At 43.1% G+C, this 22,963-nt stretch overlaps 3 protein-coding genes across 3 annotated transcripts in view; 2 read left to right on the top strand and 1 right to left on the bottom strand.

The window, feature by feature from the left end:
• Positions 1 to 657: 657 nt before the first annotated feature.
• Positions 658 to 22,963, bottom strand: part of LOC135498184 (molybdenum cofactor sulfurase-like) — a 78,982-nt gene continuing 56,676 nt past the window's right edge. The window contains exons 13-17 of the mRNA XM_064788385.1: positions 16,854 to 16,985; positions 15,882 to 15,991; positions 15,251 to 15,358; positions 13,468 to 14,591; positions 658 to 1,071 (exon numbers count right to left, since the gene is read on the bottom strand). Of these exons, the coding sequence (XP_064644455.1) occupies positions 14,502 to 14,591; positions 15,251 to 15,358; positions 15,882 to 15,991; positions 16,854 to 16,985 (440 nt within the window). The 3' untranslated portion in view covers positions 658 to 1,071; positions 13,468 to 14,501. The remainder of the gene's footprint in view (positions 1,072 to 13,467; positions 14,592 to 15,250; positions 15,359 to 15,881; positions 15,992 to 16,853; positions 16,986 to 22,963) is intronic.
• Positions 2,504 to 5,428, top strand: LOC135498364 (uncharacterized). The gene has a single exon (XM_064788622.1). The coding sequence runs from the start codon at positions 2,504 to 2,506 to the stop codon at positions 5,426 to 5,428; it is 2,925 nt and encodes a 974-aa protein (XP_064644692.1).
• On the top strand, positions 5,999 to 8,080 carry LOC135498363 (uncharacterized). Its single transcript, XM_064788621.1, has one exon. The coding sequence runs from the start codon at positions 5,999 to 6,001 to the stop codon at positions 8,078 to 8,080; it is 2,082 nt and encodes a 693-aa protein (XP_064644691.1).

Below are 22,963 nucleotides of genomic sequence, written 5' to 3'. Positions count from 1 at the left end.
TCCGAGGACACAGTCAACACCTCTAGTCTTAGCCAGTCTCCCTTATAAAGACTGGTCCTAGCTTGTGTCTCTGGACACAATCAACACCTCCAGTCACATCCAGTCTACCTTATAAAGACTGGTCCTAGCATGTCTCTCTTGACACAGTCAACACCACCAGTCTATCTTATAAAGACTGGTCCTAGCTCGTGTCCCTGGACACAGTCAACACCTCCAGTCACAGCCAGTCTACCTTATAAAGACTGGTCCTAGCTTGTGTCCCTGGCCACAATCAACACCTCCAGTCACATCCAGTCTCCCTTATAAAGACTGATCCTAGCTTGTGTGCCAGGACACAATCAACATCTTTAGTCACAGCCAGTCTTCCTTAAAGACTGGTCCTAGCTTGTGTCTCTGGACACAGTCAACACCTCTAGTCACAGCCAGTCTCCCTTATAAAGACTGGTCCTAGCTTGTGTCCCTGGCCACAATCAACACCTCTAGTCACAGACAGTCTACCTTATAAAGACTGATCCTAGCTTGTGTGCCAGGACACAATCAAAACCTCTAGTCACAGCCAAGTGATTTTTGCTGGACTGGTACATGTAGGCATAGTAGCTGGTTTTACTTGGATCTCCCTTTAAAGAATGAAAGTCAATATAATATTTGTAACTAGCATAAAATTTTATTGATTTGTAAACGATATACAAATACAAGATGTATAAAAGGTACGAGCAGCATTGGTAATGTTGTACATGTAATGTAGAGTGAAGTCATGTATATGTAGCATTGAGTAAATAAAAGGCTATAATATCAAGGAGCCTCATAGCCTGGTGGTTAACACTGCTGACTACCACGCAAAAGGGCCCGGGTTCTATCATGGGGAGAACCCACAATATTTTTTTTGGATGAACTGGCGTGGCTTTCAAGGAACTAAAATTCCTGGCTCTTCACAACACGTACAAACGTTTGAAATACTCGAGGGTCTGTCGGATGAGACTGAAAGCCGTGGTCCCTTGTACCCGAGTGTCTATACCAGGGCAAGTACAAGATCCCGCATAGGTGGAATGTAGCCTATAGTGGACTCCATACCTCCTGTGCTGGAGACAACTTGAAGACAGTTTGTCTTTTTTTTTCGTTTAGTTCCCTTTCGTTCTACTAGGTGGCGTGGGGGGAGTTTGTTTTGTAAAAATACCCGTATGTAGAGAAGCATGGCGGGAAATCCTGGACCAACAAGCCAGGTCGGATTTTCCTAATCGTCGAATTCGATCGATTCTAATACGTTCTATGGACACCTTTGCGTCCCTGTGAAAGATGAGATTCTGGGGTACCTAAAACTGGTGTATTTAAGACAAAGTGACATTCGTATATCGAGAAAATGAGCTGTTTATTAAGCCATTCCGAGAATTACGTGCTTCTCTGTATGCAGTAGAACTTTCTGTGTATACTATAGCATCCCATCATGCATTACACAGCTGTACATTACTCCAATGCGAGGACCGTTGAATAACCTACGAGACGCCCATCACATCGTCTGTGTGTGTGTCATATACCTGTCAAGATAATTGCTGACTGTCTGTGAGCTGAGTCGTTGAGACTGCACCGAGTCGTTGAGAGGAGACGAAATAGTATATTCGTTCTTATGCCATCATATGGCCATCATTACGTACCTTCGCTGTGAACTAAACTGAGTTGTAGAGAGACGAAGTCATCTGCATCTATGCTATTGACCTGATGCTGTTCGTTCGTAACGAGATCGTCTTCGTGTGCTGATTGCTGTCGTTACCACTTGAGGCTACCATACATTGTACCTACTTGCTACTGTTCCTATCGTCTTCGATGATCCACACCATAGATGAACCCGTGATTGTGCTGTTGTTGCCAATGATCAAGACCAAAGACTGACTTGTAATATCTGTACATAGTTGAATTATAGAATTTGAATATATTGTTTCATACATACAGTTGTCTGTCATCTCATTTCCATCCACACTGGTTGTGACTTTACAAACCTGAGAAATTTAGATACAGTCCACCACATTATGGTCTCTCCGACCGGATGTTCGGCCCGGTCTTCTTTTGTTATGGAAACTTTCTAAGAGCAAATTGTTGAGCTTGACTCCAACCAGTGTCTGGAGAGTGATGACAACTGATCGTTTCATTGAATAAATTGACTTTTCGAGATATTTCTAGCGCTTGTCCTAGAAACTGAGTGTATGATTCAACACTTGATTGAATCTGGTCTAAGGTTTAAAGAAAATCTTACTGAGTTGTTTTCTAGCGTTTGCCCTAGAAACTGAGAGTATGATTCAACATTTGATTGAATCTGGTCTAAGGTTAAGAAAATCATACTGAGTTCCGTTCTTGTGTTTGCCCTAGAAACTGAGTGTATGATTCAACACTTGATTGAATCTGGTCTTGAGGTTTAGAAAGCATCAGGGGGCTTTCATGTGAGTGTTTTCCTGAGTAAGTCAAATTTGGGAAATATATTTTTTGGTAACTAAAATTGGCATTAGTTAGCATCATGGGAGACAAGGATCCTCCTACATTAGAGGTGTGTTTGGATAAGAGGACACATGCTCGCCGGCGTTACACCAAGACAGAGACTACTGTTCGGAAGCATTATGATGCAGCCATGGGGTTCAATGCTGTAGAACCGCGAGATGAGGAACAGTTTGAGTTGGAGGTGCGGGCTTCCATCAAGGCACAGGCACAGCTCAAAGAGATGTATTCGGACTTACAGGATGTTCAAGATGAGATCGATTACCATACAGATAACGATGCCCGAATTGAAGGAATGTCGGGGGATGCCCAAGCGAAGGAGGAAGCCGTTGAGAACCGATACAAGGATGCCTACATCATGATGGACGCAAAGATCCAAAGATTGGAGGGGATATGGCATGGCCCAGCCGACAAGGCGCCAAGTAAGAAGTCTGGTTCATCAAAGGACACATTTTCCCCTGATACATTTACCAAGTGTCTTGCATCAGCGTTCAAGGATATGAACACAGGGATCACTGGGGATCAGCTGACTGAGATCCTAGCCACTATCACACGGAGGAAGCGAGACTTAAAAATCCCGAAGTTCAAAGGAGACCCACTGATGTTTGATCAGTGGAGGAATCTATTAGAGGGAGAGATATCTAAACCCGGATACACAGAGACTGAGAAGGCACACTTTGCCATTTCACTGCTGGAAGGTGAATGTCGCGAGATGGTTGCAGCATTGAAGGACCCTACTTATGAGAATGTACTGGAGGTGCTGGAGAACAAGTATGGGGACTCACTAGCCAGGATTAACAAGGCTGTAGTGGACATTGCCAATATGGAAGCTGTAACTGGCACCGGAGCCAAGGAGTTGGAAGGGATATATGGTAAATTACTTTCCAATTGGAACTATCTTACCAAGAAGACTGATGGCTACTGTGATCTAACTGAAAATAGTTGGATATTTACTGCTTTGGTCTGCCCAAAGTTGCCAAGGGTTCTCATCCGAAAGTGGGATGGTGAGCAGATGAAGGAGACAAAGAGGACTAGGTATGTGAAGAAATCACCGTTGCCTATTTCCTTTGATCAGCTGTTGGAGAATCTGAAGGAGGCCCTACAAGTAGCGCGGAGGACAGAAACTACGTCGACTACCAAGAAAGAGAGCTCATCTTTTTCGTCGAGCAAGAGCCATGCTAAGAGCCACAGTCAACCCTCGAAGCCTAGTGGATATGCCTTGAGTGTGAACGAGGTGAAGAAGACAAGTCAAGGCTGTATTTTCTGTGGAAAAGACCATCCATCATTCCGTTGTACTGCTGCCGCGGGAATGAGCACCGATGACCGGTTCAAGAAGGTGAAGGGCCGTGGAGCATGCTTTAACTGCTTGTCTACGACGCATGCTGTAAAGGATTGCAAATCTAGGTCATGTTCGAAATGCAGCAAACGCCATCATAGTCTCTTACATTGGGAATCAAAACGTCAAAATGCGGATAGTGGGGCAAAAGAGGATCCACCACCGGAAGCGAGTGGGAGTAGCGGTTCAAAAGATGTTGTGAAGGCTGGAGTTGGGCTAGTGAAGGCATTACAAGGACCCCATTCTGTACTCATGCAAAGTGCAATGGCCAAAATCGAGTCAAAGTCTGCAGTATCAAAGGCGCGAGTTCTCTTTGATTCTGGTAGTGGTGTCAGCTTCATAAGCAGGAGAAAAAGCAAGGAGATGCAATTGAAGGGGAAGGAGATGGATGCAGACTTCACTCTGGCTGGAGGGAGTTGCATGAAACTGAAGACCGAGAGAGTGCAATTTCGTTTGTCGTCCTTGATCCCGAATTGGAAGGGCGAAACCTTTGAGATTGTAGCTTATGTGATTGATAAGCCGAGCGCACCCCTCCAGGAGGTGGATGTGGATTTGACCAACCTACCACATCTCCAGGGACTCCAACTGGCCGACAACTACCCGAGGAAGGAACCAGAGGAAATCGATGTGATGCTTGGAATAGAGGACACGTTGCACATTTTACTTCCTGACCAAGTTACTGGGCCTAGAGGAATGCCCATAGGACAGAAGAGCCATTTTGGATGGATTCTCTCTGGAACATACAGCGATGGAAAGTCCAACAACAGGCCAATGATTAATACAGTACATGTATGCAGCATCCAAGTCAAAACGGATGAAGCAGATATAGCCACCAAGCACTGGGCATTGGAGCATATGGGAATACTGCCCAATGAATCAAAGGACCAACTCACGGATTTGGAAAAGGAGGCCCTCACACAGCACAAGGAGAAGACGACTGTGGTGAATGGACAATTCGAGACTGGACTTATCAAACACCCCAGATGGAAGGCGAGATGTTTGAAGCCCAACTACCAACAAGCGAGGAGACGATTGGAGGGATTGGAGCACAGACTTCAGAAGGATCCAGATCTTTGTAAATCATACAAGGAGCAAATCAAGGAGCTGATTGAAAAGGGTAGAGCTGAGAAGGTGGTTGTTGAACCAACATATGGCAAGGAGGACGGGAATTGTCAGATTTGGTACCTACCACATCACCCGGTTATCAGGAATGACAAGGTGACAACAAAGGTCCGAGTGGTTTTTGATGGATCTGCCAAAGGAAAGGAAGGAGTTTCCTTAAATGAGACATTGCTACCAGGCCCCGCTCTTCAACCAGATTTGCAGGGGGTACTTCTCAGGTTTAGACGCCATCGAGTAGCAATCATCGCTGATATCGAGAAGATGTTTCTTCAGATAAGGATGAATGAAGGAGACAGGGACTCGCAGAGATTCCTTTGGAGGGATATGGAGACAGACAGGGAACCGGATGTTTACCGTCTAACAACTGTAACCTTTGAATTGAGCTGTTCGCCATTTTCCAGTATACAGTGTATCCGTGACTTAGCCAGTGAAATCGAGGACAGATTTCCCAAGGCAGCATCAGAGTTGAAGGAGAACATGTTTGTTTGATGACGTTTTATCAGGAGACAAGACTGTCCTGGAGGCATCGGAGCTGGCTGTAGATTTCAAGGAGGTACTGGACATAAGAAAACTGCCACTTAAGAAGTATGTGTCAAACTTCCCGGATGCTTTGGAGGCTATTGACGACAGGGACAGTGTGTCCTGCGAAGTGATCACTGTTGGAGATGAGGCATTCTCGACAAAGACGTTGGGAGTAAAGTATGTCCCATCTGAGGATGTTCTGATGTTTTCGTTTTTTGAAAAGATGGATGATCTCGAGACAGAAACCAAGAGGACCCTATTAAGGCAACTACCGAGGATATACGATCCCATGGGCTTACTGTCCCCATTCACGCTAAGAGCAAAGCACCTCTTTCAACAAGCGTGGATGGCAGGCACGATTGGGATGAAAAACTCCCTGAGGAGATTCACGAGAAATGGACCCAGTGGAAGGCAGAGGTTCAGGAACTAGATGCGATAAAGGTCACAAGATGCTATGTCCCCGCTGAATGGAATAACCCCTGTTATAGTTTGCATGGATATGGCGATGCATGCGAGGCATCCTATGGAGCTGTAGTCATGATAAGAGTCACTGATCGAGACAGCCCCAGAGTATATACTGCCATACTAAGCTCAAAAACAAAGCTGACACCACTGGGCAAGAAGAGAAGTCTGCCGGAGCTGGAACTAATGGCAGCGCTCATTACAGCAAGATTGACTCGGAGCGTGGAAAGGGAACTAAAATTACCGATAGAGGATGTTCATTGCTGGACGGACTCGGAGATCGTCCTTTCATGGCTAAGAAAACCACCATACACCTGGCAGACGTTTGTAGCTAATCGAGTTAGTGAGATCCAGGCTTTGGTCGAGCCGAGCAGATGGGGACACATCCCGGGAAGGATCAATCCAGCGGACCTGTGTTCCAGAGGATGCAGTGTAGAAACGCTTGTGAATTCCCAGTTATGGTGGGAGGGGCCAGGATTCCTCCGCCTCGAAAAGGAAGAGTGGCCCAAGCAAAAACCAGTCAGCCAGGAAGTCACTGAGGAGGCTGACACTAAGAAGAAGACAGCTACTTCGAAAGCCTACACACCTGCCAATGTTGTCCAAAAGGGACAAAAGAAAGACGAGGATGAAAGGGAGAAATTGATCGAGAAATTTGAAAGATACAACAAGTTCCTGAGAATCATGGCCGTGTGCAGGAGTTGGGTAAAGAAGTACAGAGGCAGAAAGAAAATAACCCAAGATAATGAGGATCAAACAGACAACAATGCTCTAGTGGATATATCACCGATCAGAGAAGAGGAGCTCATATGGTTGAGATGGGAGCAGGAAAAGTCTTTTTCTGAAGAGATAAAAGCAGTCAGGGCCAAGAAACCTCTAGCAGAAAAGAGCAAACTTAAATCCCTGGATCCTGTGTGGGATGAGGAAACTGGTCTACTGTGTGTTGGGGGGAGACTGCAGCACTCCTTACTCCCTGACGAAGCAAAACATCCCATAATACTGCCTACCCATAGCAAGCTAGTGGAGAAGATCATACAGCACTACCACTACCTTCACTTTCATACCGGAGTTGTACAGACTCTGTCCAATATGAGGAGCAGATTTTGGGTACTTCATGGAAGACAAGAGCTTAGGAGGGTATTGCCATGCAAACATTGCAGAGAAGCATGGAAATTAGAACAAAAGATGGCACCACTGCCTGAGGAGAGAGTGACTGTAGCTCAGAGTTTCAGTAGAGTTGGATGCGACTATGCTGGACCTTTGTATGTCAAGGTGTGTAAAGGACCTAATGCCAAGGCATACATACTGATCTTCACCTGTATGGTAACCAGAGCAGTTCACCTGGAGCTGACCTCAGACATGACTGCAGTGGAATTTCTTCAAGGGCTCAGAAGGATGATGAACCATAGAGGAAAATGTCGGATAATGTACTCGGACAACGCGCAAACCTTTAAAGCCTCTTCCAAAGTGTTGCATCGCATGTTTGATTTGGAAAACAAGCTGGCTGTCAGAGACAAGTTGAAACTTGAGGGCATTGATTGGAGGTTCATTACCCCAAGAGCGCCGTGGAAGGGAGGATTCTATGAACGTCTAGTTCAAAGTGCGAAGAGAGCACTGAAGAAGATCCTGAAGAAGGTGACCTTGACCTTCAATGAGATGCAGACAGTGTTGACAGATGTAGAAGCCCAGATTAACTCCCGACCACTGTGTGATGTTTCAGCGGATAAGCAAGACCCCTTACCACTGACGCCTGGACATCTGGTCACTGGGAGAAATCTTCAGCTACTTCCCAGTGTGAGGAAACCTGAGAACACACTTGAACGCAATTGGGTGCTTCAGCAGAGAATTCAGAAGATGTTCTGGAAACGATGGTCCAGTGAATATCTGGCTGGACTTCAGATGAAAAGAAAGTGGATGGAAGCAAAAGACAATCTCCAAGTGGATGATGTCGTGCTTGTTGCAGAGGACAACTTGAGGAAACTGGATTGGTGTCTCGGACGAGTAGTCGCTGTACATCCTGGTCGTGATGACTTGGTGCGATCTGTTACTCTCAAGACCAAGAAGGGACTGATGAGAAGGCCAATTCAGAAGCTTAGAATGTTGGAGACTAGGACTGACCAGTCTGACTCTGAGGAGTCTGTTGACCATGATGATAACTAATGCCAAGGGTTTTTCTTCATGACAAATTTTGGGGACAACTTGGTTTGTTACTAGGTCACTCCATATTTAGCACTTACTGGTGATACTTAGTACTTACTATTGGGGTTTAGTACTTAGTACATCATTCACCATACATCACCATTCACCATACAACATTCATCATCACACATCGTAGTGTCGATACAGAACCAGCCTTCAGATGGAGCCGCCGAAATCACCAAAATCTCCGAGACGAAACTTGCCAGAATTTCGAACCAGCGCTACCGCATTCTTGAAACTCGAAACACCCATGTCGACTTTAACTATCATGAAGAAACTGACCGAGAGTTTACCACGATCCAGGATATCACGTATTAACCAAGTTAACCCGAAACTCTTCCGGATTAACTTCGCAACTGAACAAGACGTGAACTCAGCATTAAAGAACTTCAGAGACATTACCATACCGGGCGCTATCCTCGAGCCGCCAAAACGCTCTGAGAAAAACCACAACAAAACATCGTCAATAATCGTGAAAACAGTAGACCCTGATATCAAAGAGGAGGAGTTCATCGCTCACCTAAAAGAGCACTCCGTACAAGCTTCAGCTGCCAGACGGATTTTATCGAACAAAACGGGGAAACCATCATCCCTTATCCGTCTCACACTACTCGAACATGACGACGCACAGAAGTTTCTCGAACGGGGTTTCCTTGAACTCGGGGCCTTCACCTTCCCTGTTGAAGCGCCAAGAAAACGCCATCTCCCTCTGCGATGCTTCAACTGTCAGGATTACGATCATCACCAGTCAACATGCCAGAAACCCCCGCGATGCCACAAATGTGCCCAAGAACACTCGCCCGACTCAACCTGCACCACCGAAATTCTATGCGCCAACTGCTCTGGTCCTCACGCTTCATCCAGCAACGAATGTCCCGTCTGGATCTCAAAACTCAGGGAGAAAAATGAACTTTTCCGCGCTAAATCCGTCCAGGAACGCACATACGCACATGCCGCTCGGCCCACGATCCACTCCAACATCCCTCGTCTACCAAACGCCCAAGGCTCCAGCTCCGTTTCCTACGATACACTACATCTAGAAATCAAGAAAATCAATGAGAGACTAGACGAACATGACGAAGAGATTAAAGAAAATCGTGACACCATCAAGCAGCTCCCGTCAATGGAATACATTGACAACCGCCTAGATAAAGCCATCGCCCACAGCAACACCCAGTTAGCAGACATGAAAAACTTCTTCCTATCGTTGATATCTACCAAGCAGACCAACAGCAGTGACAAAACAAAGAAACGTCCGGCTTCATCGTCGCCAACCGGTACTCGCCCCAAGAAATCCTCCAGCAAAGCCCACAGTGCCAAGACCACCTCGCCGTCACTCAATCTGTCTACACCGTCCGCAAAACAACACTCCAGCTCCACCGAAATGATACAAGGGTCTCTTCGAGAAGCCAAGTAGGAAATCCTTCTGAATCAAGTCAAGTTCAAACGTATCACCTCGCAGCAACGCTCGCCCACTAAGGACCGTATATCTATCATTCTAAGCATTTATGAAGAACACTCGCAAAGGAATAAAAGTGCTTCACGCAAACTGTCAGTCGTTTACATCTGCCAAACCGGATATTGAGCTGTTAATTCACGAGCACAAACCGGATATCGTTAACCTACAAGAAACTCTCAGAGACAATAAATACCCGATAAAATTCAATGGATATAAAGCATACCACGTTCACCGCACGCCAGGCCAAACACGAGGCACATCGCTACTGGTAAAATCTGAACTTACGTCTGAGGAAATAACAGCTGAACCAGCTAATTATCCTAAAGAATGCATATCGGTTAATATTCACGTCAACAGGAACAATCCGCTTTGGATTATCTCGCTCTACGCACCACAGGACTCACTCCCGCACGACTTTCTTCAAACGGAGCTATCAAACTTTCCGAACTGTGTGCTACTTGGTGACTTAAATGCTCGCCATCCAAACTTCGGTGATGTGACAACAAATCAAAATGGGACAAAACTCAACAAACTATGTCAACAATATCGTGTACAGTGCAAACCCTGGGATCCCAACGCGCTACTCGCAGAAAACGAACAATCCCGATCAGCCCTCAGTTATAAACTTTGTTATGGGAACGCACCTAACTTTCCCACGCATAAAAGACTTCGAAGTTCTAAATCCCATCACGAGCGACCATAGACCAATCATAGCCACAATCGCTATGTCAGAATTTAAACCAAACAAGAACTGCACACCCAGGCCTCGCTTCGACAAGGCAGACTGGATATCATACCGGGACGAAATCTCGCAGAAAATAAACGATTTACCGAAAGTTACGAAGGACCGCAAATCAATTGACTCAGCCATACAATCAATCACCGAAATAATCCAAGCTGCAGGAAATAGAAACATACCACGTACCAAGCCTAACGACAGATGCCCCCTGCCGCCATGCATTGTAAAGCTAATAAAAGATAAACGCCGCAAAATGAGATCTTTCTACCGTGCCCCAACCCGCCAAAAAAAGACTCTTATCAATAAACTGAACAATGATATTCGAAAAGATATAGCCACATATCGCCAGGACACGGCCGCAAATCTGTGGAACAACATTTCAAACAAGACGCCTGAAACAATCTGGACCACTGTACGTAAATTCATGAAGACCGACCAATCGTCCGCCTCTCGCCCACTCTCACACAATGGCAAAACGTATACGTCCCCAGAAGAACAGACCTCCTGTTTCTACGAACTATACAAAGACATTCACAGTATCCCCAACGCTCGGCCCGGATCAGAAACTATAAACCAGAACGTCCAGGATTTCGTACACCTGCTCGACAACCAACGGAACAGTCGGATAACAGAATTCCAGAATTCCGATTCTTACAACAAACAACGCACTGCTACAACCAAGGCCGGGTCGTCATGGCTGCTTTCTACGACGTCGAGAAAGCATTCGACAAGGTGTGGCACGACGGCCTTCTATTCAAATTAAGGAATAACGCTAACCTCTCTCTGGGAACAATACGACTGATACAAAGCTTTCTTACGGATCGCACAACTCGGTACAAAATCGGCTCATCCCTGAGCGATCCCCTTGACCTCCCTGCTGGGACACCCCAGGGAAGTGTCCTTTCACCCACGCTTTTCCTGCTCTGGGTGAACGACATTCCATCGCCTCCAGCTCCACCGGACAAAAACGGCCAAGAACAATATGCTGACGACCTCTCGGCCTGGTCGGCACACCGATGTCAGCACGCTGCCCAAACGCTTATCCAAAAACAGAACTATGACATTTCTACATGGAGCGACAAGTGGCGAACAACATACAATGCCGACAAAACCCAGTTCGTCGCAATGTCGAAGAAAAAACTCTACTACCCCGCATTCATACATGTTAAGGGTCAACGAATTAACGCGTCATCATCCGCAAACAACCTTGGTGTCATCATTGACAATAAACTAACTATGTCCAAACATTTCAAAAAAGTTTTTGATCGCGTCAGCAAGCGTGTGTCGTTACTAAAAGCAGTGGCCGGTACTTTCGATCACCCCCGTGCTCCGCCTAGTGTCACCATTAGCATCTACAAAACAATGATACGTCCAATCATGGAGTATGCTCCCTTGGCGCTGATGCTCCTAAACGATAAACAATTTGAGAAGTTGGACTCACTACGAACTCGCGCCTACAAGATTGCATACGGCATTCCAAAATCGATGAACGGTAATCATATAAAGGACTCCATGCAATGTGAATCACCAAAATCGCGCATAGAAACTCTAGCCAAAAAGTACATTGACAGCGATAAGCGCGCCCCGAGTATTAGAACTCTCATTGACTCAACGAAGAACAAAATGCCGCTCAGGATGTTACATCCTCTGTACTCCACCCCCATCGGTAGGACCTTACGTCTATGAACACTGAACTCTAAGCCAGGGCTATGACCCAGGCTCCCACTAGTAGACTTTGATATTTCGAGCATCGTACCGTCACAACCTCAGCACCGCCGAGTATCACGCAACTATTCATGATATTGTAACTGTCTGATTTGTACATTAGTGTATATAAGTTGATTACTCTCTTTTATGCTGTATTTAATGATATATTTGTGCTAATGATCAAGTATTCAAGGACAGTAGTCCTGTTAATCTGCCAACATAGTCATGTACGCATATTGATCAAACACCTCGTGTAACAGTTGTATCGTGTCGACGCCTGAAGACAATGTAAATTGAAAAGGGTCTAGCAATAAATACTTTAACAACATTAGTACTTAGTAATACTTAGGGCATACATACTTGCATAATATTTGGTACTTAGAAAAATTTTGGTGTTTTTTGGTTGAGTTGTTTCATGTTAGTTTAACTTTGCAAATTGAAGCTTTACAATGGTAATTTTGTGTGAAATTTTCCCCACGTAAAATTTCAGGGGGGAGAATGTGCTGGAGACAACTTGAAGACAGTTTGTCTTTTTTTTCGTTTAGTTCCCTTTCGTTCTACTAGGTGGCGTGGGGGGAGTTTGTTTTGTAAAAATACCCGTATGTAGAGAAGCATGGCGGGAAATCCTGGACCAACAAGCCAGGTCGGATTTTCCTAATCGTCGAATTCGATCGATTCTAATACGTTCTATGGACACCTTTGCGTCCCTGTGAAAGATGAGATTCTGGGGTACCTAAAACTGGTCTATTTAAGACAAAGTGACATTCGTATATCGAGAAAATGAGCTGTTTATTAAGCCATTCCGAGAATTACGTGCTTCTCTGTATGTAGTAGAACTTTCTGTGTATACTATAGCATCCCATCATGCATTACACAGCTGTACATTACTCCAATGCGAGGACCGTTGAATAACCTACGAGACGCCCATCACATCGTCTGTGTGTGTGTCATATACCTGTCAAGATAATTGCTGACTGTCTGTGAGCTGAGTCGTTGAGACTGCACCGAGTCGTTGAGAGGAGACGAAATAGTATATTCGTTCTTATGCCATCATATGGCCATCATTACGTACCTTCGCTGTGAACTAAACTGAGTTGTAGAGAGACGAAGTCATCTGCATCTATGCTATTGACCTGATGCTGTTCGTTCGTAACGAGATCGTCTTCGTGTGCTGATTGCTGTCGTTACCACTTGAGGCTACCATACATTGTACCTACTTGCTACTGTTCCTATCGTCTTCGATGATCCACACCATAGATGAACCCGTGATTGTGCTGTTGTTGCCAATGATCAAGACCAAAGACTGACTTGTAATATCTGTACATAGTTGAATTATAGAATTTGAATATATTGTTTCATACATACAGTTGTCTGTCATCTCATTTCCATCCACACTGGTTGTGACTTTACAAACCTGAGAAATTTAGATACAGTCCACCACACCTCCGGCAAAAATCCAATAGGGTTACGACACCGGTAATATGAAAAAAAACAAAAACAAAAAAGAGACCTCTATTACACACTGTGTACATTACGTGTACATTGCTAGTTATAGGTTTTGGTAAATAAAATACCCCTAAGGCCAATCAATCCTCACCAAATTTTATATGTGTTTAGAAGAATCCTCCACCAATATCATAATAAAATTTTACAACATTCCAATACCAAATGCCTGAGAAAAAAAGACTTCTGTACAGCCCATCCGTCAAATTGACACTCGCGCATTGGCCCTATCAAAATACGAGTTCTAAACTGACCAGTGAGACCACATTTTCTTAAATAAATTGTCAAAAAGCATATTTCTGTGATGGCCTGACTCTGTAGATTTAGAGTTGACCACAGATTGAGAATTCATTCCACTTTGATCCATCCCAGCCATGTATTTACCGCAACTTGACATTTTATTATGCTCTATGTGACTGTGCCACACTTCCCATCGTGGATGAATACATGTCTCTGCCCTTATATAATAGCTGCTTTTTAAAAAATATCACCCGGTCAGTCCTAGAGACTACCAATGAGACTAATATCACACTAATATCGTCTACTAAACTGAACTAGCACCAGTAACTTTTTTACTTTTGTCATGCATAGAGTTTGATTACATAAGTTACATGCACAATGTACCATATCACCAGAGCATTTAATCACCGAACAAATAAGACAATACATATGTATATAAATGTCATGGCTTTGAAATTAATATTTTAACATTAATCATAAGAGCATACAAGTATATAGTGTTCCACCATTACCATACATCTAAAAATCAATCACACCAGGGCCATATTTTGCGTTTGGGGGGGGGGTGCAGGGTGGCAAAAACGTGTTTTTCAGGCAGATTTGGGCCCTTTTGGGATGAAAAGTGGTGTTATGCACCGCCCTCCCCCCCTCCCCGGACCAAAAAGTTTAATTCAGCCCTGCACAGCATATCTCTCAGGCTCGATAGACAAGGTAGAATCCTTTGTTAATTTGTGCTATGACATAATCTTGATTTGATCTCCAACTCGCATCACCACTTTCTGTCCGGGCGAAGTTGTGTGCTTGAGGTGGATACCGAACGTGACCTGCAACAGAAGGATGGAGAGAGTTCCACGTTAGAATCGTGTTTGTTTTGGTAAACGTAAAATTTTAACATATTCACTCAACTTGCACTGATTACCCAAACTTGGAAATTTTGAATTTGAGCTTGTCATTTTCAATTACAATTTACTCGGTCATGCAAGACCGCAATTGTGCAAGAATGGTATCAATGGAAAGCCGAGGATCTCCTCTTCATTAGTAAACCACATGGAGCTTGTTTAACTAAATAGTCTTGGCATATTAACCCCTTGATTTGGATTACCTTTTTTTGATACCCACTGTATAAGAACTGGGATAAAACAGCTAGATGCAAAGGCCTAACCGACCCCAGGCAGCAACTTTATAGCAAAGCGCCACTCATATTTCGAGAGGCCATAACAAACAAACTCTCCCTCACCAGGAAAAAACTGTTGTGGTCAATGAAATAAAATTTAGTCTGCCACCACTCAAAGAGGCCATAACGAACAAACTCTCCCTCATCAGGAAAAGACTGTTACAATTTTGTGGTCAATGAAATAAAATTTAGTCTGCCGCCAAATGAAATGAACGAATTCCACATTTGCTAACTTTTAGTTCTGCAAACACTTTACAGTTTAGAGTACAATTGACGTGAAGAAGAAGATCAAATGGTGCATGTTCATACCTTGTTGGCCCCCCTGAAGGCAGCAAGGGTCATCAGAGGCTCCCTACTCCTGACGCCAGTCTCCTGGTCCAGACATATCATCTGACAACGGTTACATTCACCCAAACTCTGAAATGACACAATTTGATCGCTATCATACTCTTGCACATGTGCAAGAGTGAAATTCTTTGTTAAATTAAATGTATTTAATTTAACAAAGAATTTCATGTGCAGTAGAACCCCTATATTAAGGACGCCCTCGGGACTGACAAGTGCTGTCCTTAATAGAGGGGTGTCCTGATTAGAGAGGTCAAATTTAATGGAAACAACCAATTTGGGATCAAAACCAGTGTCCTTAATAGAGATGTTGTCCTTAATAGAGAGGTGTCCGCTAAGGGAGGTTTGACTGTACATGTATAAAAATTGACGCCCAACTCTGTTAATATGAGAATCTGCTTTCAAAGGTTTTCATACCAACCCAGGAGGTGGTGGTTCTCTTTAATACCAAAACCTCTATGATCATAAGGGTAATGTAATACATGAACATGATCAACACAAAAATAAAACACACAGTATTTTGTACTATTTCAATCAAGGTGTTTTCGAACTCGCAATCAAAGCAATGTTTTTCAATTTCAATACAATATCTTACCATAAAATTGTGTTCTCCGATTGTTATCTTTGACCAAGCGTCTTCTTCAAACGCGTCTGCACCAGATATCACAAAGTTGGCCCGGAATCGATCAATAAGATTTCGTGTATCTGAAAAATTGAACATTTTGAAACTAAATGCAGTGGAATAACTCTCTATTTAGGACACCTCTCTAGTAAGGACACCAGTTTTTCACCCAATTGTTTTATACTCAAAGGGTATAAAGAGAGTCAGTGTCCTGGAAAACCATGCACCCACTAACAGAATACCCAGTGTCCAAGACAGCAAGGGATATACAATGTATTATTGTTGCCAATTTTAGAAATGTAATACACGGTTGTTTGCCCTGTGTTATGTTTATTCAGAGGTATACAGGCAAAACAAAGCTCCAGTCCAGCTTCTGGCACCCGAAAACACATGCACCTCATCTTTTTATGCTCTAAGGAAGTTTGATTCTAAAGAAACATGTGTGTTTACTTAAGGATGTATTAACTGCCAAAGCTGTTTTCTTTCTGCAAGTCTACATGAATACCGTGAAAGGAGCTCCCATGCTGAATCAAGGCTCATTGTCCCAACAGAATAAACCTTCCTTGATATAAGTTTGTGTCCGATGTTTACATAGAGCAGCATCCCCTAGCTGAACTGTCAAACTTTACAAAAGCCAAGTCATCAATTAAATTCTAATACCTCGTTTACCATTTGATCAAAAAAAGGGCTACAAAGAGGTCCCCTGTTGCTCAAGGGGGTTTGTGCTCACAAGTGCACTCACAAGATTTCAACAGATCAGGCAGCAGCGTGCTACAGTCCAGATCACAATTAACATCCATCCTGCTTCGCGTCAGTTACCCGCAATGTACTTGCGAGTTGCGAGAGGTCAAAATAAATGTAAAAGGACTATAATTGTGTCTTTAATAGAGAGGGTGTCCTGCTAAAGAGAGGTGTCCGCTCACATAGGTTCCAGTGTAGAATTACCTGTATCTCTGTCTTTTGACTGTGTGGGTGAGCCATTCTGCATCATGGCGAGAAGCCTTTCACTGCTGGTCTCATTGACAAGGAGGAACTGAGACTCGTTCGTGAATGACAGACGTGACGACCCATCCGTATCTGCAACAACGAAAGAAAGAGAGATACAGTCCGAATCACAATTGACATCCCGTAAATCGCGTCAAATGGCACTGACAAGGAGGAACTAAAACTTGTTCCCCAGGCACGCCCACCCCTCCACTTGTACATGTATCAGCGATGACATAAGAAACATAGAGAAAAGGACCTATGGTCGCAAGCTGATTTCCAGTGAGTTATCAGCTGGAACACAAATAAAGTGAATAGAAGGAGTATCAACACAAACAAAAAACTTTTAAATTCAATTTCAATTTTCAAAATTTGGAACTACACAGCAAGAAGGTCATTGTTGCATTCTACTTTTTACCCAGCTTACTACAAACATAAACACAGTAGTTTTTCTAAAAGATATTTCTTTTTAGAATACTAAGAACAATTTCAGTCCAATAACATTATATATAAACTATTCAAAATCATACCAGGAACAGTGTTTCTTTATTTTGATTATAAATATGCTTTGTTCTTTAATGCAAACACCTCCTCCCAAATCCTTGTTAACCAGGCTAATTAAATGCTACGTAGGCTAAACCCAGGTGCCAAAGCTAATACAGACGATATTCACAACTATTTCTAGCTTATTTAGCCCTCAAACCCTCAACAAATAACAAACTCAAGATTGATATAAAAACAATGTCCTTCCTATTTCAATTAATCAAAGACATCAAAGAACCCAAACTTGCATTTTGAGTAAATCAAACTCTTTTCATGTTTACTTAACACTAATCAATATATTAATCAACAACTAATTAGCAATATTAAGCTAATTAGCAGAAGGTCCCACCTCTGATATGGAACAATTAATGGCATAAGCCAAGACTCAAATTTGAGTAGCTAAATTCATGTTGACCAGCTTGGCTCATGCTGCTGACCTCTACACCCCAAAACAAATATTGCCTACCCCACCCAAGCCCTCCTCAATGTCAAATGCTGCAAGGCTAATCAGTCTCACACCTAATTAGACCAATCCAACCCCTGGACCCAAGCTAAACTCATATCTGAGATGACAATGGGCCTTCATTGACTCAAAATGTTTCAATGGGCCTATAAGTTGAAACAGTGGGGCATTCTGTTATTCATAGGGATGGCTTCCAGACAACTGGATGGACACTGTCTTCCCATTGTTGTCCCATCACCTGGTATGGACTTGGCTCATGGAATGGATTCTATAGAGAACAGATGGTTTTCCAGAAAAGATGAACCAAATAGGCAAGTTGTTGTTTTCAAAATCATATTTTCATCATTCACTCAACATTCTCCTCTGTTTTAATTAATTTCTGATAGCATTTCACAGAAAGTCATTTTGAATCAGTTCTTGTGGGTATTTGAAGCATTCAAATATTTTTTTGATATATTTTTAATACATTCTGATAACTTACTGCTGATGCCAATTGAGGGATGTCAATTGTGATTTAGACTGCATGAATTTCAACATCACCGTCGTTAAGACAGATACATGTAAATGTACAATTACTATAGCAAGTTTCAGCATAGTTGCACGCATGATATTAATTGCAGTACGGCATTGTGTCTAACTGCATATCTATTTACTGTACCCCTTTTAAATCAAGAAATTATCATGAATAAGTAGCCACCACTTCAAATAACCTCAAGTTCAACTTCTTAACCTTGCAAACCAAAACTAAATTGTATTATTTATAAAGTTCAATTAAAACCAAGAAATTTATAAAGCAAAAGTTGCAACTATTCCAATACCTTCGACTGGAAATGCAAAAGCTTGCAACCAACCATGGTGTGATAATAAATAAATGTTTAAATCATCCAACCCTATTTTCTTGGACAAAATCAAAGCCCATCAACTTTGAAATAAAGCTGGTCAAATAATCTTGCAACCAACTTATTGAACAAACTAAAGTGTAAAATATCCAATCCTTGCTTGTCAACTTGTCCCAAGACTACCACCCCAAGCCAGGTGTGAACCAGACAGGTATCATCCACCCTGGGTCGTTATCAATGAATCCCTTCAACTTCCCAAGGGCCCCCCATCTTTCCCAGGGGCTAATCAGCTCGGGGTATAAGTAGCCGGGCCTACTGGAGGGCCATTAGTTCACAATTAGCTGTGCTTGGAGGAGGTCGCCAGAGCTGTTAAGGGACTTTGCTCAATAATCATGATGTTGACTAGAAGGTGAGACACTTTCAATTTTGCCCAAATTTCACTTATTTTCAAATTTCCCCGTATTTTAGTCTTTTTCTGTTGATTGTAATTTGTTCGTTGGGCTCCTTTGTTGTTTTAGTGTATCAGTTTGTTGTGGTATTCTATAATTTTCAGGGTTTTTGCTACAACTTTTTAAAGCATATAAGGGCACATTTTATTAGAGCATAAAAGTGGCAGTGAATTCTTCAGTCGGGCCTATGCGGTGGGACTTGACAATTCCCTGCCATTTCCAAAAACTTGAGGTAATTAGCCTCGATTTGAGTGACAGAATAGGGGCATTCTTTATTAGAGAATAAAATAAGGGTATTCTTTATTAGAGAATAAAATAAGGGCATTCCTTATTAGAGCATAAAAGTGGCAGTGAATTCTTCAGTCGGGCCTATGCGATGCTCCAGTTGTTGTTTTGAAACCTAAATTTATAAATTAGTATTTATAAATTTGTAAATTAGTAAAGTATTTGAAGGCAACTTATCAGTAGTTTTTTTTAGAAAGGATAGGTTATTCTTGAATCAAATACATTGTACTAGATAACATCCCAAACTTTCAGAATGCTTTAGAAGTGTTTTTGTGATGCACTAGCTGTAGGCCTGAGGACTTGATGATTCACAACAACACCAAATCTAACTCAATGACAAATATTTTGTTTATCAGAGAGGCTGATAGTTATACGCCACTGATTTGGGAGTTTGAGCTATCGAGCTATCTGAATATTAAACACTGTCTTAAAAGGTAATTGTCTTAAAGTAAGGTTAATTTTTGATTTTGATATTGTTAGTGCTTGCTCAATGCTATCATAAGGTCGGACAATCTATCAATCACGTCAATGGGTAATATCATGGCCTGCCTTGTCCTTGTATGGCTGATGCCAACTGTGACAGAACAAGTTAACACAGCAATGCTGGGGGATGACATTAGCCGATGCGACTGACTTCTGTATAATTTTCTACTGTTAGTGATTGCTCATTGCTATAACTAAATGTACATGTAGGTCAGAAAAGTGTAATAATCGAAATGACGTGATGGGTCACACCATGGCCTGCCTTGTCCTTGTATGGCTAAGGCTACCTGTGACAAAACAAGTTAGCACAGCAATGCCGGCGTAAGACATATTAGCTGATGCGAGAGTTGGTAAATTTTCAATGGTCGGTGATTATTTTATGCAACAACTAGGTTAGACAATAATCATATCATGGCCTGCCTGGCTATCTTTGATGTCACCGAAATTGGTGCAGTTTCTCATCATTAGTGCTTGTTATATATATGTTGGACAACCTAATAATCGAAGTGATGTGATGGATCCCATCATGGCCTGCCTTGTCCTTGTATGTCTGATGCTAGCTGTGACACAACAAGTTAGCACAGCAATGCTGGGGTAGGACATTGGTAAATGCCACAGCGAAATGCAAAATGCTACATGTAGGTTGGACAACATGTGATGGGTCGCACCATGGCCTGCCTTGTCCTTGTATGGCTGATGCTATCTGGGACAAAACCAAGTTAGCACAGCAATGCTGGGGCAGGGCTAAGCCACAGGCACTCGAGTACAATTGTGCTATTATACAAGGTGGGAAAAGTGTTATAATGGAATGGAAGTGATGGCTCGCACCATGGCCTACCTTGTCCTTGTATGGCTGATGCTAGCTGTGACTCAAGTTAGCACAGCAATGCTGGGGCAGGGCTAAGCCACAGGCACTAGACGAATGCAACAGAGACAATCACTGAAGCTCGTCAGCATCTGAAGCCACCTGCATCCTGGTATAGGCTATTGCTAACTGTTCAGTGCCAGTTAGCATAGTGTATGCTGGGGTGAATAGGGGTTAAAACCAACTCATCTTATCATACAATGACAAGTTTTCTGAAGACAAATGCAACAGAGATGATCACTGAAGCTCGTCAGCATCTGAAGCCACCTGCATCCTGGTATAGGCTATTGCTAACTGTTCAGTGCCAGTTAGCATAGTGTATGCTGGGGTGAATAGGGGTTACAACCAACTCATCTTATCATGCAATGACAAGTTTTCTGAAGACAAATGCAACAGAGACAATCACTGAAGCTCGTCAGCATCTGAAGCCACCTGCATCCTGATGTCACCGAAATTGGTACAGTTTCTCTCTCATCATTAGTGCTTGTTCAATTCTATTATAATGTTGGGACAACCTAATAATCGAATTGATGAGATGGGTCCCATCATGGCTTGCCTTGTCCTTGTATGTCTGATGCTAGCTGTGACTCAAATAAGTTAGCACAGCAATGCTGGGGTAGGGCTAAGCCACAGGCACTCGAGTACAATTGCGCTATTATACAAGGTCGGAAAAGTGTTATAATCGAATAGTGATGGCTCGCACCATGGCCTGCCTTGTCCTTGTATGGCTGATGCTAGCTGTGACTCAATTAAGTTAGCACAACAATGCTGGGGTAGGGCTAAGCCACAGGCACTAGAGTTACACACAACACAACTTTAAACCAAGATATCTTATCTTGCACTAGCAATGCGTGATATCATTTGATAGGATTAATGCTGGCTGCAACAGGAAGTGCTGGATCACACTCAAGGCTCCCTTTAACAAGTTCTGATAGAGGGATTGCCTGTCATTAGGGTGGGGATTGGACTTGAGGCAACCAATATGAAAATGGTACCACTCTAGTTTTAGTCGCAGCCCCTCTTAACCCAGTATTTGCTGTAAATAGTCAACATCCACGAGCTATCACAGCCAATACTGGGCTACGAGCTGGTTCTCATCTCTGCTGCTAAGCCTTTAAAAGGAAATTTGAAGCCACCTGCATCCTGGTAAAGGCTATTGCTAACTGTTCAGTGCCAGTTAGCATAGTGTATGCTGGGGTGAATAGGGGTTACAACCAACTCATCTTATCATGCAATGACAAGTTTTCTGGAGACAAATGCAACAGAGACAATCACTGAGGCTGGTCGTCAGCAACTGAAGCCACCTGCATCCTGGTATAGGCTATTGCTAACTGTTCAGTGCCAGTTAGCATAGTGTATGCTGGGGTGAATAGGGGTTAAAACCAACTCATCTTATCATGCAATGACAAGTTTTCTGAAGACAAATGCAACAGAGACAATCACTGAAGCTCGTCAGCATCTGAAGCCACCTGCATCCTGGTATAGGCTATTGCTAACTGTTCAGTGCCAGTTAGCATAGTGTATGCTGGGGTGAATAGGGGTTACAACCAACTCATCTCATCAATGACAAGTTTTCTGAAGACGAATGCAACAGAGACACTGAAGCCACCTGCATCCTAGTATAGGCTATTGCTAACTGTTTGGTGCCAGTTAGCATAGTGTATGCTGGGGTGAACAGGGGTTAAAACCAACTCATCTTATCATACAATGACAAGTTTTCTGAAGACGAATGCAACACTGAAGCTCGTCAGCATCTGAAGCCACCTGCATCCTGGTATAGGCTATTGCTAACTGTTCAGTGCCAGTTAGCATAGTGTATGCTGGGGTGAATAGGGGTTAAAACCAACTCATCTTATCATACAATGACAAGTTTTCTGAAGACGAATGCAACAGAGACATTGGGTGATATGAATAAAGACTAGGAAATGCTTTTATCTAAATCTCCATGTACATTTACACTAGGCCTTCCTGTACAAAACCGGAGTAAAAGCATTTGCTAGTCTTTATTCATATCACCCAATCACTGAAGCTCGTCAGCATCTGAAGCCACCTGCATCCTGGTATTGCTAACTGTTCAGTGCCAGTTAGCATAGTGTATGCTGGGGTGATAGGGGTTACAACCAACTCATCTGCAATGACAAGTT

This window comes from Lineus longissimus, chromosome 13, assembly GCF_910592395.1.
Source record: "Lineus longissimus chromosome 13, tnLinLong1.2, whole genome shotgun sequence".
Taxonomy (NCBI): Eukaryota; Metazoa; Nemertea; class Pilidiophora; order Heteronemertea; family Lineidae; genus Lineus; species Lineus longissimus.
The sequence above is the reverse complement of the archived record's forward strand: the minus strand, read 5'-3'. Positions and strand labels throughout refer to the sequence as shown.

Excerpts from the sequence above, each read along its gene's own strand:
- LOC135498364 (XM_064788622.1), top strand. The coding sequence starts at position 2,504 with ATGGGAGACAAGGATCCTCCTACATTAGAGGTGTGTTTGGATAAGAGG.
- LOC135498363 (XM_064788621.1), top strand. The coding sequence starts at position 5,999 with ATGATAAGAGTCACTGATCGAGACAGCCCCAGAGTATATACTGCCATA.